Genomic DNA, 12,570 nt, shown 5'->3' on the forward strand with positions numbered 1-12,570 from the left:
GTGTCAAAATAAGAATATGAATAAAGGAGAGTTATTTTCACTAAATAAACTACATACTTCTGCTCTATTTTAAGACAAATACCTACAGTGGCTGATAATTGAGGCCAAATTGTAAATCGATTATAGTTTAAAAGATGAGCCAATATTTACATTTGCCCAGTTTGAATACGCATATCCTAGCTTGCTAAACCATAATTTAGCAGCTGAAAGTGAGCATCAAAACAATATACTTTTCCGCTCATCCCTTCCCTGTACATTCTCCAAAACAAGGAACTATGGTTTAATGTTAATTTACTAAGCAGGATCTTAAAGTGCCATATTCATATCAGAAAGCTGATTTCCAACTTACTAAACTATGGTTCAGCAAACCATGAAATGTTTAAAACTGGGCCCATGTAAATATATTTTCTGTAACAAAGATTAGTAGAAACTATATACCGGTAACTTATTTAGATCCTTCGTATTTGAATAACCTGAAATATAATCCCTTATGAATGGAAAGCAACGTCATTGTTAAATGATGTTCAATAGTCAAAAACTACCAAATGGAGGAAGAAATAATGGTCCCAAATTATTAGTTCTTTAAAACCAACTTTCTCGTTTCCAAATAAAATGGAATGCATCTCTTCTAGTATTGTGCTATCCAACAGGATGTCAACGGATAATGTCTACATGTAGAGTTTCGTGAACTGCGTATATAATCAAAGAGGACATTTTTGGCTTTAATCTTTTTCATCAACCCGAACAGCTGGGTAAAAGGACTAGCAAGGTATTTAATAGTTTGCTATCCCTGGAAACACACTGGAGATTTCACAGGGAACTAGAAGATCAAAACACATAGGAAGGCTTCTCTTGTCACCAAAAATGAAAATCAAAATTTGGAGGATGTCTCTCACAGTTGTTTTCAGAAGCCTCTGCATACAATATAAATTATGAAAGAAAACTGTATAAAAGGCCTCAAACAAGGAAAGTACATCATTATACATAATATGCTTTCAGTAGTGTTTCCCACCAAGAAGTATTGCTTTTAACTGTTGTTGAAACAGTATGGTCTACTAACAGTTTTGAACTGGCTCAGCCAAATCCTTTCATTAATGCAAGTCTTGGAGACTAATGCTGAACACTGGTAAAAGCAGCTTCACTCCTTTGCTCTGCACATAGACATCCCTAATACAAACTGATTGCACAAAAAACCATCACGGTGACACACTCTACTATCACAGTACTTTCCATGAGTTTTTCGAGGCACAGGAAGGTGAAAATTAGCCATTTCTGGTGATATATTAACTCTTTCTTTTAGTGACCTATCCCCAGAACTACACAGTTATAATCCTACTATGGAAAAGACCAAATTCTTGAGATATCAGAATATTATCCCCCCCTGGTTGTGCTACAGCCTGCAGAAGTCTATCTACCAAAAACTGGGGAGGGCATTTTCTGTTGTAGCATCATCTCACCACTAGAAATAAGGAAAGGACCAATTCTGCTGAGTTTCCAGCTCCAGAATTGGTCACCCAAGCTGGTTATTGGTACCAATGTCATAGAATATTCTGTGGCCATTATGGATGTTGCTGTTTTTATTGGATTTTAATGGGTTGCTTTTTAATGTATTGATAATGTATGTGTTATAATCCCCCTGGGATTTTAATGAAGAGTTGTATCAAAATGTTTTAAATAAATAAATAGAATACTCCATACCATTTTTCAACCATTCATTCAAACAGGGACAGGTTTTGCATATTGCTTTACACAAAGGTACCATGAGTGGCGACAGCAAGAGACTTGTGATGTGGTCTTCCACAACTTTTATGAAAGTTAAATAGCATTTGATTCAGATTGGGACTGCGGTGCTGCAGGAGGGAAAGGGTTAATCCAGCTTTCACCTAGCATGGATAACAGTCAGGGTGATGGGAGTTAGTTTAAATCATCTGGAGGGCACCAGGTTACACAAATTAGTTGGACCCTTCCCCTACTCCATTTTCCCCAATGAAAATTGTGCTCTGAATGGGGCTAAATACCCACACAGCATTTCCATGAAGGAGCGTCTCCACCTCCATCGTTCTACCCGGACACTGAGGTCCACCACCGAGGGCCTTCTGGTGGTCACCCCACTGTGAGAAGCCAAGTTACAGGGAACCAGGCAGAGGGTCTTCTCGGTAGTGGCGCCTTCCCAGTGGAACGCCCTCCCATCAGATGTCAAAGAGAACAACAACTACCAGACTTTTAAATGACATCTGAAGGCAGCCCTGTTTAGGGAAGCTTTTAATGTTTGATGTATTACAGTATTTTAATATTTTTCTGGAAGCCGCCCAGTGTGGCTGGGGAAGCCCAGCCAGATGGACGGGGTATAAATAATAATAATATTATTATTATTATTATTATTATTATTATTATTATTATTATTATTATTATTATTATTATTATTATTATTCCATGTCCCTTCCCTCAAAAGCAAACAAGAACTTGGGAAAGTGATTTTTAACAGGAAAACAGCACAGGGGGTTGGGAGTGGTTTAATCCCTCCCATCCATGCAAGAACCACATGCTGCTCTGAAAAACCTATTTCACTTTTTCTTAAATAGTGAGATATCCAGTCATAGACCTTCCACCATCTTTGGCTTGGCCCCTTTTTTTGGAGTAAATACCACCCCAAGGTTCTGTGTTCACAATTAGTGGTGGCGATTAAAATTCCAACTTTGCCCATAATCCAGCATGATAATAGCAGAAAGTTGCATCCTTTCATTTTCCATCTTCTGAGGGGAGCATACTATGTGATTTTGAGTGTGTGTCCTTAGACTACGGAGATCCGTTGCCATATCCCACACCGATATTCTCAAAATGAAAACATACTTAGCCCCCTCATGCTTTTTAATATGATACAGATTTTCAAGCCGTTATCAGCTCCTCCAGTTTGACTTGATCAGTTTTAAAATACCTACTGAGCAAAAAAAAAAAAAAAAAAAAAAAAAAATTGCACGCAACACTTCTGAAGCCTAACTATGAACCCTTAGAGCGGCACTATTCATTTCCGCATCTTGCAGAAAAAGGTTTTGTTTTGCTGTTAATACAACCCAAAAGGGCATTTGCGAGTCTTTCTCCAACTCTAACACACCTGTTTACAATTACAGCCCACGTTAGCTCTAAAAATAATCTATGTAATCAGCACGACAGTATGCAGCACAGTTATCTGCAGCAACTTAACACACTCTCTTGGCTTCTAGCAGCTCCTGAGGAGTTGAGTCATATAATTACTTTATAGGGCTGAAAACATTCCAGCAATACTTTAAGGAAGTGTGATGAAAATATGGGTCCACGTAAGGGCAACTATGATCTTTATCTGAAGTCCTGTAAGCCTACACATAAATGGAAAAGGGGCGAGTAAAAGGATATGGAGCAATCACTGCAATACTCATACTCTAAGGGCAGCCAAACCATGGCTCACCCTTGCCTTTAAAAATACTTGGATCACCTGCTTGATAACGTAGAATGTGCAGAAAACACCAGATCAATCTTTGGTGTTCTCTTGTTTTCCTCAAGACAAGAAAACAAACTTAATTATATCATTTCCCCTTCCTTTAAGGAGGAGTGGGAATGAAAGAGAACATGTATAATATATCACTGTCACACAGATGGAGCAAAATTGTTTTCTATTGCTCCAGAGGGCAGGAACTAAACCACAAAAAGACTTTGGGCTAAACATTAGGAAGAGTGTGAGCTATTCAGTGGTAGAACAATGGTGTACTGTCCTTCACGGACATCCTGTAATAGTGAGCTAGAAGGAAGTTTCACTAAATGACATATGAGGATCCCCTCAGCTCTATGAGACAGTTCTGAACTTCTTTCGGTGCTTCCCTGAAAGTGACAATAATGTGCAAATTGCAGCAAACCATGCCCATTCCCCTTCGTAGCCTCAAGTTCCCTCTTATCTGAATGAGGATTGTCAGATCTAGTAATTACCCACTTATTTTGTTCAGAGACAGTGTACTTCTGAATGTAAGGTGCTGGGGGAAGGGGACCAAGAACACAAGGATGTTACCCGCTCACAAGGTTTCACAAAGGCTGACTACAGTTGGAAACTGAATGTTGGACTAGCAGAGGTCTTAGGTCTGATCCAAAAAGTCAGCTCTAATGGTTTGGGGGGTGGTGTTTTTAAAAAGCAGATTTCTGCTGACACTGCTTTCTTATCCTCAAGGGGCACCGAATAAACATCTCTCCAGGAGCCTTGAAAATAACAGTGCTCTATACAGGACTTTTTAAAAAATCTAAAACAAAATGCACTGTATTTGATACCTACTAAAAACTTCTTTTGCTTAGAAAAGTCTACTCAGAGACATAATTTTATCACACATTTGTTTTTAAAAGTTTATTTTTTCTATATGTTGTTTATTTTTTATTATATCTGCTTGTTTTTAAAATCTGTTGATTTTATTGCTATTTTTGATGAATATTTTATGTTATTAAGAAGCATTATCAGTCTTCTCAAATATAAATAAATAAATTTCACACCATACAACCATTAAAAAAACACAGGCTGTGCCACTGAAAAGGAAAAAAAATATCACCACAAACCTACATCAGCATATTGTATGATGAAGTGTCTCCGTTGCGCATCTGAAAACACAGAAAGGACGTATTCACCAGGCTTGCCATGACTCTCTCGCACCAAGAAGTCTCCTTGCTGCTTTAATAACTCTTGAGCTTCTATTCTTGGGATTGCACCATGATACCAATCTTGGTCTGCCAGAGGTTTCTCGCTGGTTGATATTACATCAAAGAACTTGTGGGGAAATATGAAAAAAGAATGAAGGTTAGTGAATATAGGTTGTGTACATTATGCTTTCATTTAAATTGCAGTAGATAATAAATAATTCATAACTGCTCTGAAAACTGTACATTTATTAGTGAGTGAACTAAAGTGGGCATAGCTAACCAGCTATAGAACCAAGCAAGTTTTTTTTGTTTTTGTTGTTGTTGCCAAGTACTTACTTTCAACGTAAGAAGCAGAGCCATGCATCAGAGAAAAGTTAAGAAAAAGAAATGAAAGAAACATCAAGTGGTGCAAATCATATAAATGCTATTTAAAAATAAAAAACAACAGTGTTTTACTGAGGGCTGTTGAAACGTTCTTACAGTGAAACATTTCCTCCCTTTCTGGTGCATTTGATTTCTTTCTTTCTTTCAGGATAGGGTCAATTGTCTAATAATTTGTGCTTCCTGTTTCCTAGCCACAGCAAAACACTTAGCTCTCCACATCCAAAAACTCCAAGCAAATAAGCCATTGACATTCTAAAAAATTCAAAAGCAATTACCACAAACCCATCATATTCCCTAATGCCTTAAACAGGTTATCTATCTATTCCCATAAAAACCTGCCCAGTTATTAAAATCTTAAGACATCATCTCTGAGAGAGTCCATCTGAGGGTAAGGACTTTTTGTTGATGGCACCTCATCAGCAGAAATTCTTCCCTATATCCATTTAGCTGGTATCTGCCTTAATGGTTTTAGGTAACAGATTAAAACATTTCCATTTACGCAGGCATTGACAGCTTCAAATTTTAATTGTGCTTCCGTGTTTCCCCCCCAGTTTGCTCGTATATATTGTTACTATTCTCTTCTATCCTGCCGGCTTTATTTATAAGATTCTTTTAATTACGTTGCAGATCATCCTGAGAAACACCTTGAAAAGAATCAATCACAGCATAAACACATAGCTACTCCTCTGAAAAATTTTAAGTCTGTTTAAACAAAAACAACAGAGTCTTTTGGCACTCTAACTATCAAGATATTTATTATTACATATGCCTTCATGGACTGGACTATAGACCACTTCATCAAATGAAAGAAGCATTAGCCTTGCGTCTTTGTGTCAAGCCACTAAGATGTGTCTTACTCTTCAAGGCAAGGCAAACATTTATCACCGTCACCATGTGAGAAGCCGATTCTTATTTGATTAGATCAAATAAAATCTTTCTGGCTATGACAGTCAGCTAAACCCTATTGAGACATTGCCTCCTTGAAATTAAGACTACATGGAAAGTGTTGGGGCATATTTGTTGGTCATGCTCTGGCTGTTGTACATGCTACTCGTCCCACTTCCATGCTGTCCATGTGTTGGGGACTCATCTGTAAAGAGGAAGCCTCTTGGCAACATATATGCTTCCCCTGTGGTTAGGTACCCTTTTGAGGAATATCCCTTACTGGGACCCTCCTCTAATGCATGGACAGGAGGGGTGGAGACAGCAAGGAACAGGTCTAAAGGTGAAGGGCTAGCTCATGAAGCCCTGTTCTTACACAATGGTACCTAACTTGTTTCATCATTTTAATTTTCCATTCAACTTCCTGATTTATCAATTTGGAATATTGTGATTGATAAAGTTTAATTTCTCTCAAAATCTCCTGTGATTTTGGTTTCACTCTTAACTTTTTCTCACCTTCCTTTATTTTCTCCAAAATCTTGTCCTTTTTCTCATTCTGTACTCTTTTCTTTATCGTGTTCTGTTGTATCAGAAACCCCCTCATAACGGCTTTACTTGCATCCCAGATTACTCTTTTTTCAACTGTAGTGTTCAAATTTATTTCAAAATAGTCCTTCAATGTCTTTTGGGCCTTCTGAATCGTCTCTTTGTCTCTTAGCAAGGAGTCTTCCATCTGAAGGAGCCGGTTGGAGTTAGTCTCATATCCATCTTTATAGTGTTATGGTCGGAGCAGGTTTTTGGGCAGATTTCCACCTTTCTAGTCTTGGGAGCCAGGCCTCTAGTTATCCATATTTGGTCGATTCTTGTCCACGTCAGTTGGGCTTCAGAAAAGAATGTTCCTTCTCTTCCTAGGGGGTTCTTTGTCCTCCAAATATCAATCAAGTCCATATTGTCGGTTAATTCAAAAAAGGTTTTAGGTAGTCTGCCATCTTTTGTCAAGTTTTGGCTTTGTGACTTATCCATGTTTGTGGACACCACCCCATTCATATCTCCCATCATAATGATGTTGCTAGAGTACAGATAGTCCAGCATTGTCTCATGCAGCTTCTTGTAGAATTCCGATTTCCCTTCATTCGGTGCATAAATTCCCAGTATCAAAAACTTTTCTCCTTGTGTTTGTATTTTGATTGCTAAAATTCTTCCTTGCTCATCTTTAAAATTTTGGTGACAGGCTCTCTTTTGCATAGATCACCACTCCTCTCTTTTTCACTCGGTCTGATGAGATAAATTCTTGGCCTAGTCTCTTGTTAATTAGCACTTTTCTGTGGAGCCTAGTCACGTGTGTTTCCTGTAGGCAAATAATGTCCAATTGTTCTTTCTTTAATAAATGGAATATCCTTCGCCTTTTTTCCGGGGAGTTACCGCCGTTAATGTTCCAACTAAAAAGCTGCAGAGACATCCTGGCCAAATCTGTTATTCCGTAGGTGGTGGCGTTTCTTTCTTCTGGTCCTCAGGTCCCAAAGGTGTAGGTATAGGCGGTGGCGGTGGCCAAGACCCAGGTCCTGTAATCCCTTTCTGAAGGTCTTCTCCGTAGTCGTTCAGAAACTTATCTTTGTCCTCAGATGTTTTAATTTTCACTTTCTTCCCTCTGAATGTAAAAGATAGTCCTTGAGGAAATTCCCACCTAAAAGGAATTGCATTGCTTCTCAACAATTTTGTTAGCTCTGTGTAAGTAGCTCTAAGATCCAAAAGTTGTTTTGGGATGTCTTTGTAAATTTTCGCTCTCTTACCTTGAATTTCAAGTGACTTTTCGTAATGTGAGCTTAGTATTTTATCCCTTTCTTCCTTGGATCTCAAAGTAATCAAGCAGTCTCTGGGTCTGTCTTTCCTTACTACTCTTCCAAGTCTGAAGGCACTCACAATTTTAAAGTCCTTATCTTCCTCCAAGGGCCAAAACTTAGAAAATTCTTTTGTCAAATAGTCAGTTAAATTCCCTTGTTCAAGTTCTGAAATTGACCTCAGTCTCAGGTTGTTTTCCCTGCTACGTAATTCTATCATAGACAGGTAGGCCTGATGTTCACCAATCTGTTTATGCAATGGTTTTACCTCCTCCTTTACTGCTTCCGCTTTTTGATTGGCCTCCTCAGCCAATTTACGATTTTCTGTGGTGGCTTCAAAAAGTTTCCCAATTGATTGTGCATGTAGAGTGACTTGTTCAGTTAATTTATTTAGGCTGGCAGTGTTTTGATCAATCTTAGCCGATTGTTCATCCACTTTTTTGTTCAAGGTTTCTAATTTCTCCAAGATTTTATCTAATACTGATTCATTTCCTCCTGCTGCCATGCCTTCTAGTGGAGTCTGCTCAGTTTCTTCTTCTTGTGTTCCCAGAATAGTAGGAACAGATGATCTGCGCAACTGAGAAGTTAAAGTTGTTTGAGTTAATAGTTTAGCTTTAGCTTTGGCCGATCTTGTTTTCCCAAAGCCACTCATTCCACTCCTGTCTACGTGCCAAGGTCAAATTATGTGTGCTCCCATGGGAATCCACAAGCCCAGAGAGTAAACAACAAGATAGAAGAAAGAGGGAAAAAACAGGTCCCAGACAGTTATAAATCCAAAATCCTCTAGGGGGAGTTCAAACGTGTCTTGAGGGAAACAAAGGAAAGTTTTTCCAAAACTTACTCCAAAAGCTTGAAAGTTTTAATAGTGTCCAGTCAATCATAAATTTCAAAAAGACCTTCAGCTCTCTTATAATCAGCAGAGTTAGTCCTTATTTAAAAAATGTTTCTAAAAAAGAGCCAGAAAGCAATGTTTCAAAGTAGCTAGTCCAGTAACACTCAGATGTAACAGTTCACAGTAACAAAGACAAAGTCCGCAGTCTGACAGCTCTAATAGTTTGGCAGTCAAGTACCTGGGTTTCTTTGTAAATTTTTGTAAATCCACAGGGAGAGAAAAAACCAAGTCCAAAACCAAAAGAATTAAATCCCTTAATTCCTGTAAAGACAGTTCAGGTCATGCACGAGTTAGAAGCTTCTAACTCCACTTCAAAGGCTTCAGATCAAAGTCGTTGCTTTAAAACTTTTAGCAGAATCGGGAGACGGACTTCCTGGTTGCATCTCCCGCTTTAGCCGAATTTTAGGTTAATTTGGTCCAGTTACTTTAGTCCCTCTTACTCACGGATTGGTGTTTCCGGGTCTGATGTTCCAGGAAAAAAGGTCAGCGCTCACCGACAGCAGCTATGCGGCTTCACTCACACGGAAAGAGCGATCGACTCACAGCACCGCGCCAGCCCTTCCACGTTCCGGAACCCCTTACGGGGTCCCTTCTTCGCTTCGGGGGGCGCTTCTGGTGCCCGCCGAGTCCCATGGCCACAGGCTCACTCTGCCTGTGGTTTTCCGACGTGGGTCTCCGCTTCGCCGTAGCGGACGACCCGTTTCCGCGGAGCTTCCCCTTCACCAAGCGAAGGAGACCGCCATTGCCGTTCGCGCCACCTCCGGAAGTGAAATAGGGCTTGAATCTTAGAAGGAAACCAATCCCTAAAACCCAACATATTTTGAATCATTTCCCCTGAAGTTTAAGTAGGATACATCTGATTCAGATTAGTGAACAGGAAGTACCAAGATCCCAGGGTTCACAAAAACCAGCATCTCTGATGTGAATTGTAATAATAATAATAATAATAATAATAATAATAATAATAATAATAATAATAATAATAATAATTTATTTATACCCCGCCCATCTGGCTGAGTTACCCCAGCCACTTCAGGTTACTTATTCTCCCTTTCCAAGACCTGCATGTAAACAGGAACTAAATCTGGGCCCATTTGAGAGCAAAAGCTCTACCACTCAGTCTTTTCCCCTAAAAGGAGTACAGAGCATTGGCATGGAAACTTCCTTGTATCAGCTGAGACTATTTGTCCATCTGGCTCAGTACTGTCCGGCAGTACCTTTGCATGGTCATAGCAGGAGACCTTTCCGGTTAGCGGCTTAGTCATGCTGGCCACATGATCCGGAAGCTGTACGCCGGCTCCCTCGGCCAATAAAGCGAGATGAGCGCCGCAACCCCAGAGTCGGACCACGACTAATGGTCAGGGGTCCCTTTACCTTTTAAAGCTCCTAACTGGAAATGTCAGAGATTGATGCAAAGCATGCACTCTACCAATGAGTTATGGTCCCTCCTATTAGAAATGTCACAACTGAACATGAAAAATGCTGAGCAGTTTCATAGTGAGATATATAGCCTGTCTATGAGGGGCTAAAACATATTAAGAAAGAGAGAAAAGTATTAAAAACGCTTCTTTCCCTCTTCATATAAGATGAGGGGCAAGAATACAAGATCAAGTTTTCTCGAAGGAATTACCACCTTGTAGCCTTGTAACCAGTTGATAAAACGAAGTGAAATGCAGTGAACTGGGTTCCCCCTGCTGCTGATTACTCAGTTGTCTCAACCTATTTGTCTTGCTCATATCCAAAAGCAGTTCTGTTTTGAGTCACTTTTTGGGGGAGGGGGTCCTTTTTCAAATTAGCCATTCTAACACAAAACACTTTACCATGAAAGGAAAGCCCTGCTCTCCATTGTCCATTTTTGTACAAAGATACTCAAATGCTTCCTTAGATATCTCAAATGACTTACCGTATTTTTTGCTCCATAGGACACATTTTTTTCCTCCTATAAAGTAAGGGGAAATGTGAGTGCGTCTTATGGAGTGAATGTTGCTGCGCAGAGAGGAAGAACTGTGCAGCGCCCCTTCAGCGACGCGCCTGCCCTGGCTTCTGCCTTCTTCGGGCAGGGGGAGCCTTCATCCTGCTGCCCTGAAGAGGCTTGGCACGGTTTTCCCAGAAGCCAGAACAGCCACACGGTATCCCAGAAGCCAGATCCCTCTTGCTATTCTGATTCTGGGATTCAAAATATTTTTTTTCTTGTTTTCCTCCCTCCCCCCCCCAAACTAGGTGTGTCTTATCATCTGGTGCGTCCTATAGAGCAAAAAATACGGTAAATCCAGGAAAAACATTATGTCATTTGGTGAACAAACTACAAAAACCGCAGCATAAAATGACTTATCTTTTCAGTAATTGGACTGAGCAAGAGGGATCAGCCAGGTAAATTCTGTTGTTATCAGTTATGCATATTCAAGTAGGTGAGTTTTCACTGTTTTGCAAGATGCATATTTTTAAAAGCTCCATCCCAACAGGGATTTTGCCCTATTGCATCAGAAGCTTTCTTCTTATTCCACCTTGGCCTTTTGTTGTACTCCAAACCATATTCCTCTTTCCCAATAATTACAAATAAACCTCTGCCTGAGCAATGGACCACATTTAATGCCTCCTGTATTTTCAAATGCTTGATCCAAATATCAAGGATAAGAGCAGCAAAGAGTACCAGCTCAGCAGCGAAATTCCCCATGAAGGTTATTCCAGTACAGTACAGAAGTACTCAACAAATGCTCCACCCACATCGCTGCATGACAGGCTCTCTGCTGAATAGCCACCATTACATAAATGTTCTACCTGCCATACCTAATAGCAGAACTGACAGGTGATGGCAACCTGTATCTGCAGAATAAGTTCCTCAACTGAAAGCCGCAATAAAGCGACATATCTAATTAATTAGGAGCTGCCAAAGAACTCAAAACAGGAAGATTGCACATAACTTTTTTTTTAAAATCCAACAACTTTAAAACACTTCCACGTTTCTAGAATAGTACATGACAGCCAGTACAGTGAAGTTGGAGTATCAGTCTAAGACCAGGAAGCCCAAGTACAAATCCTCTCTTTACCTACTTTTTTGACAACCTTGAGCAAGTCACTAACTCTCTTTCAGTCTAACCTGCCTCATAGATTCGTTGAGAGGATAAATGGGATGGAGAAACATGAATACTATTTCTGAGGAAGGATGATGACCACAATAAATCAGAAAATGCTTTGACTACTTCACCATGCTAACTGTCTCATGTTAGGACAGGGATGGGGAACTTGTGGTCCTCCAGATATTGCAGGACTCCAACTCCCATCATTCCTGACAATTTGCCACGCTGGCTGGGGCTGGTGGGAGCTGCAGCCCAACAACATCTAGAAGGCCACAGGTTTGCAGCTGGTGTGTTACGGAATGGCCAGGCCTTTTCCTAGAGTTGCTGGAATTCACATTGTTTTGGCTTATACAGCTGTACCTTTTTCTTCAATGCTACTTCCAGCTAGACAACCAACCACTTTGCATGTTAATATTCTTGCAGCAACTACCAGAATGTTATGCACACAGTGTAAATAAGTTATGTTCCTAAGGAAAAAGAATGTGAGAATACAGTACCTGTGGACTTACCGATGAAGAGCCCAACATAGACTTTGGAGATCTTATCATTCCAGCAATGGAGTGCCGAATGGTATCAAACCGGGAAACTTTATCTTTCTTATCCTAAAAAAACAAGGAGGAGAAAAGCAGACCATTAGAAATTAAATCAGCTATCCTTTGTAGATTAAGTACTCAGTGCTAGGTGGGGTTCCTGCTTTATCAATAGCACTGGGTAAAATAAATTATGAAACTTTGGCAACTTCAATAAAAACTCCCTGCCTGTTTAAGCCATAAACTTTAATACTTTTTCAGAGTTTAAAAAGCAGCATGAATAGTCAATAAGTCTAAAATCTAACACAATTAAATCG

General features: G+C 39.8%; 1 protein-coding gene across 4 annotated transcripts in view; it reads right to left on the bottom strand.

The window, feature by feature from the left end:
* Positions 1 to 12,570, bottom strand: part of FER (FER tyrosine kinase) — a 168,106-nt gene that overhangs the window by 88,458 nt on the left and 67,078 nt on the right. For 3 of the 4 annotated variants that reach the window (XR_014013104.1, XM_081213662.1, XM_081213664.1), the window contains exons 11-12: positions 12,221 to 12,325; positions 4,574 to 4,777 (exon numbers count right to left, since the gene is read on the bottom strand). Coding sequence is in view for 3 of the 4 variants with exons in the window: in XM_081213662.1 (XP_081069788.1) it covers positions 4,574 to 4,777; positions 12,221 to 12,325 (309 nt within the window). In the remaining variant the exon portion in view is untranslated. The remainder of the gene's footprint in view (positions 1 to 4,573; positions 4,778 to 12,220; positions 12,326 to 12,570) is intronic. The other variant, XM_081213663.1, reaches the window with a different exon arrangement.

This window comes from Podarcis bocagei, assembly GCF_964188305.1.
Source record: "Podarcis bocagei genome assembly, chromosome: 11".
NCBI lineage: Eukaryota > Metazoa > Chordata > Lepidosauria > Squamata > Lacertidae > Podarcis > Podarcis bocagei.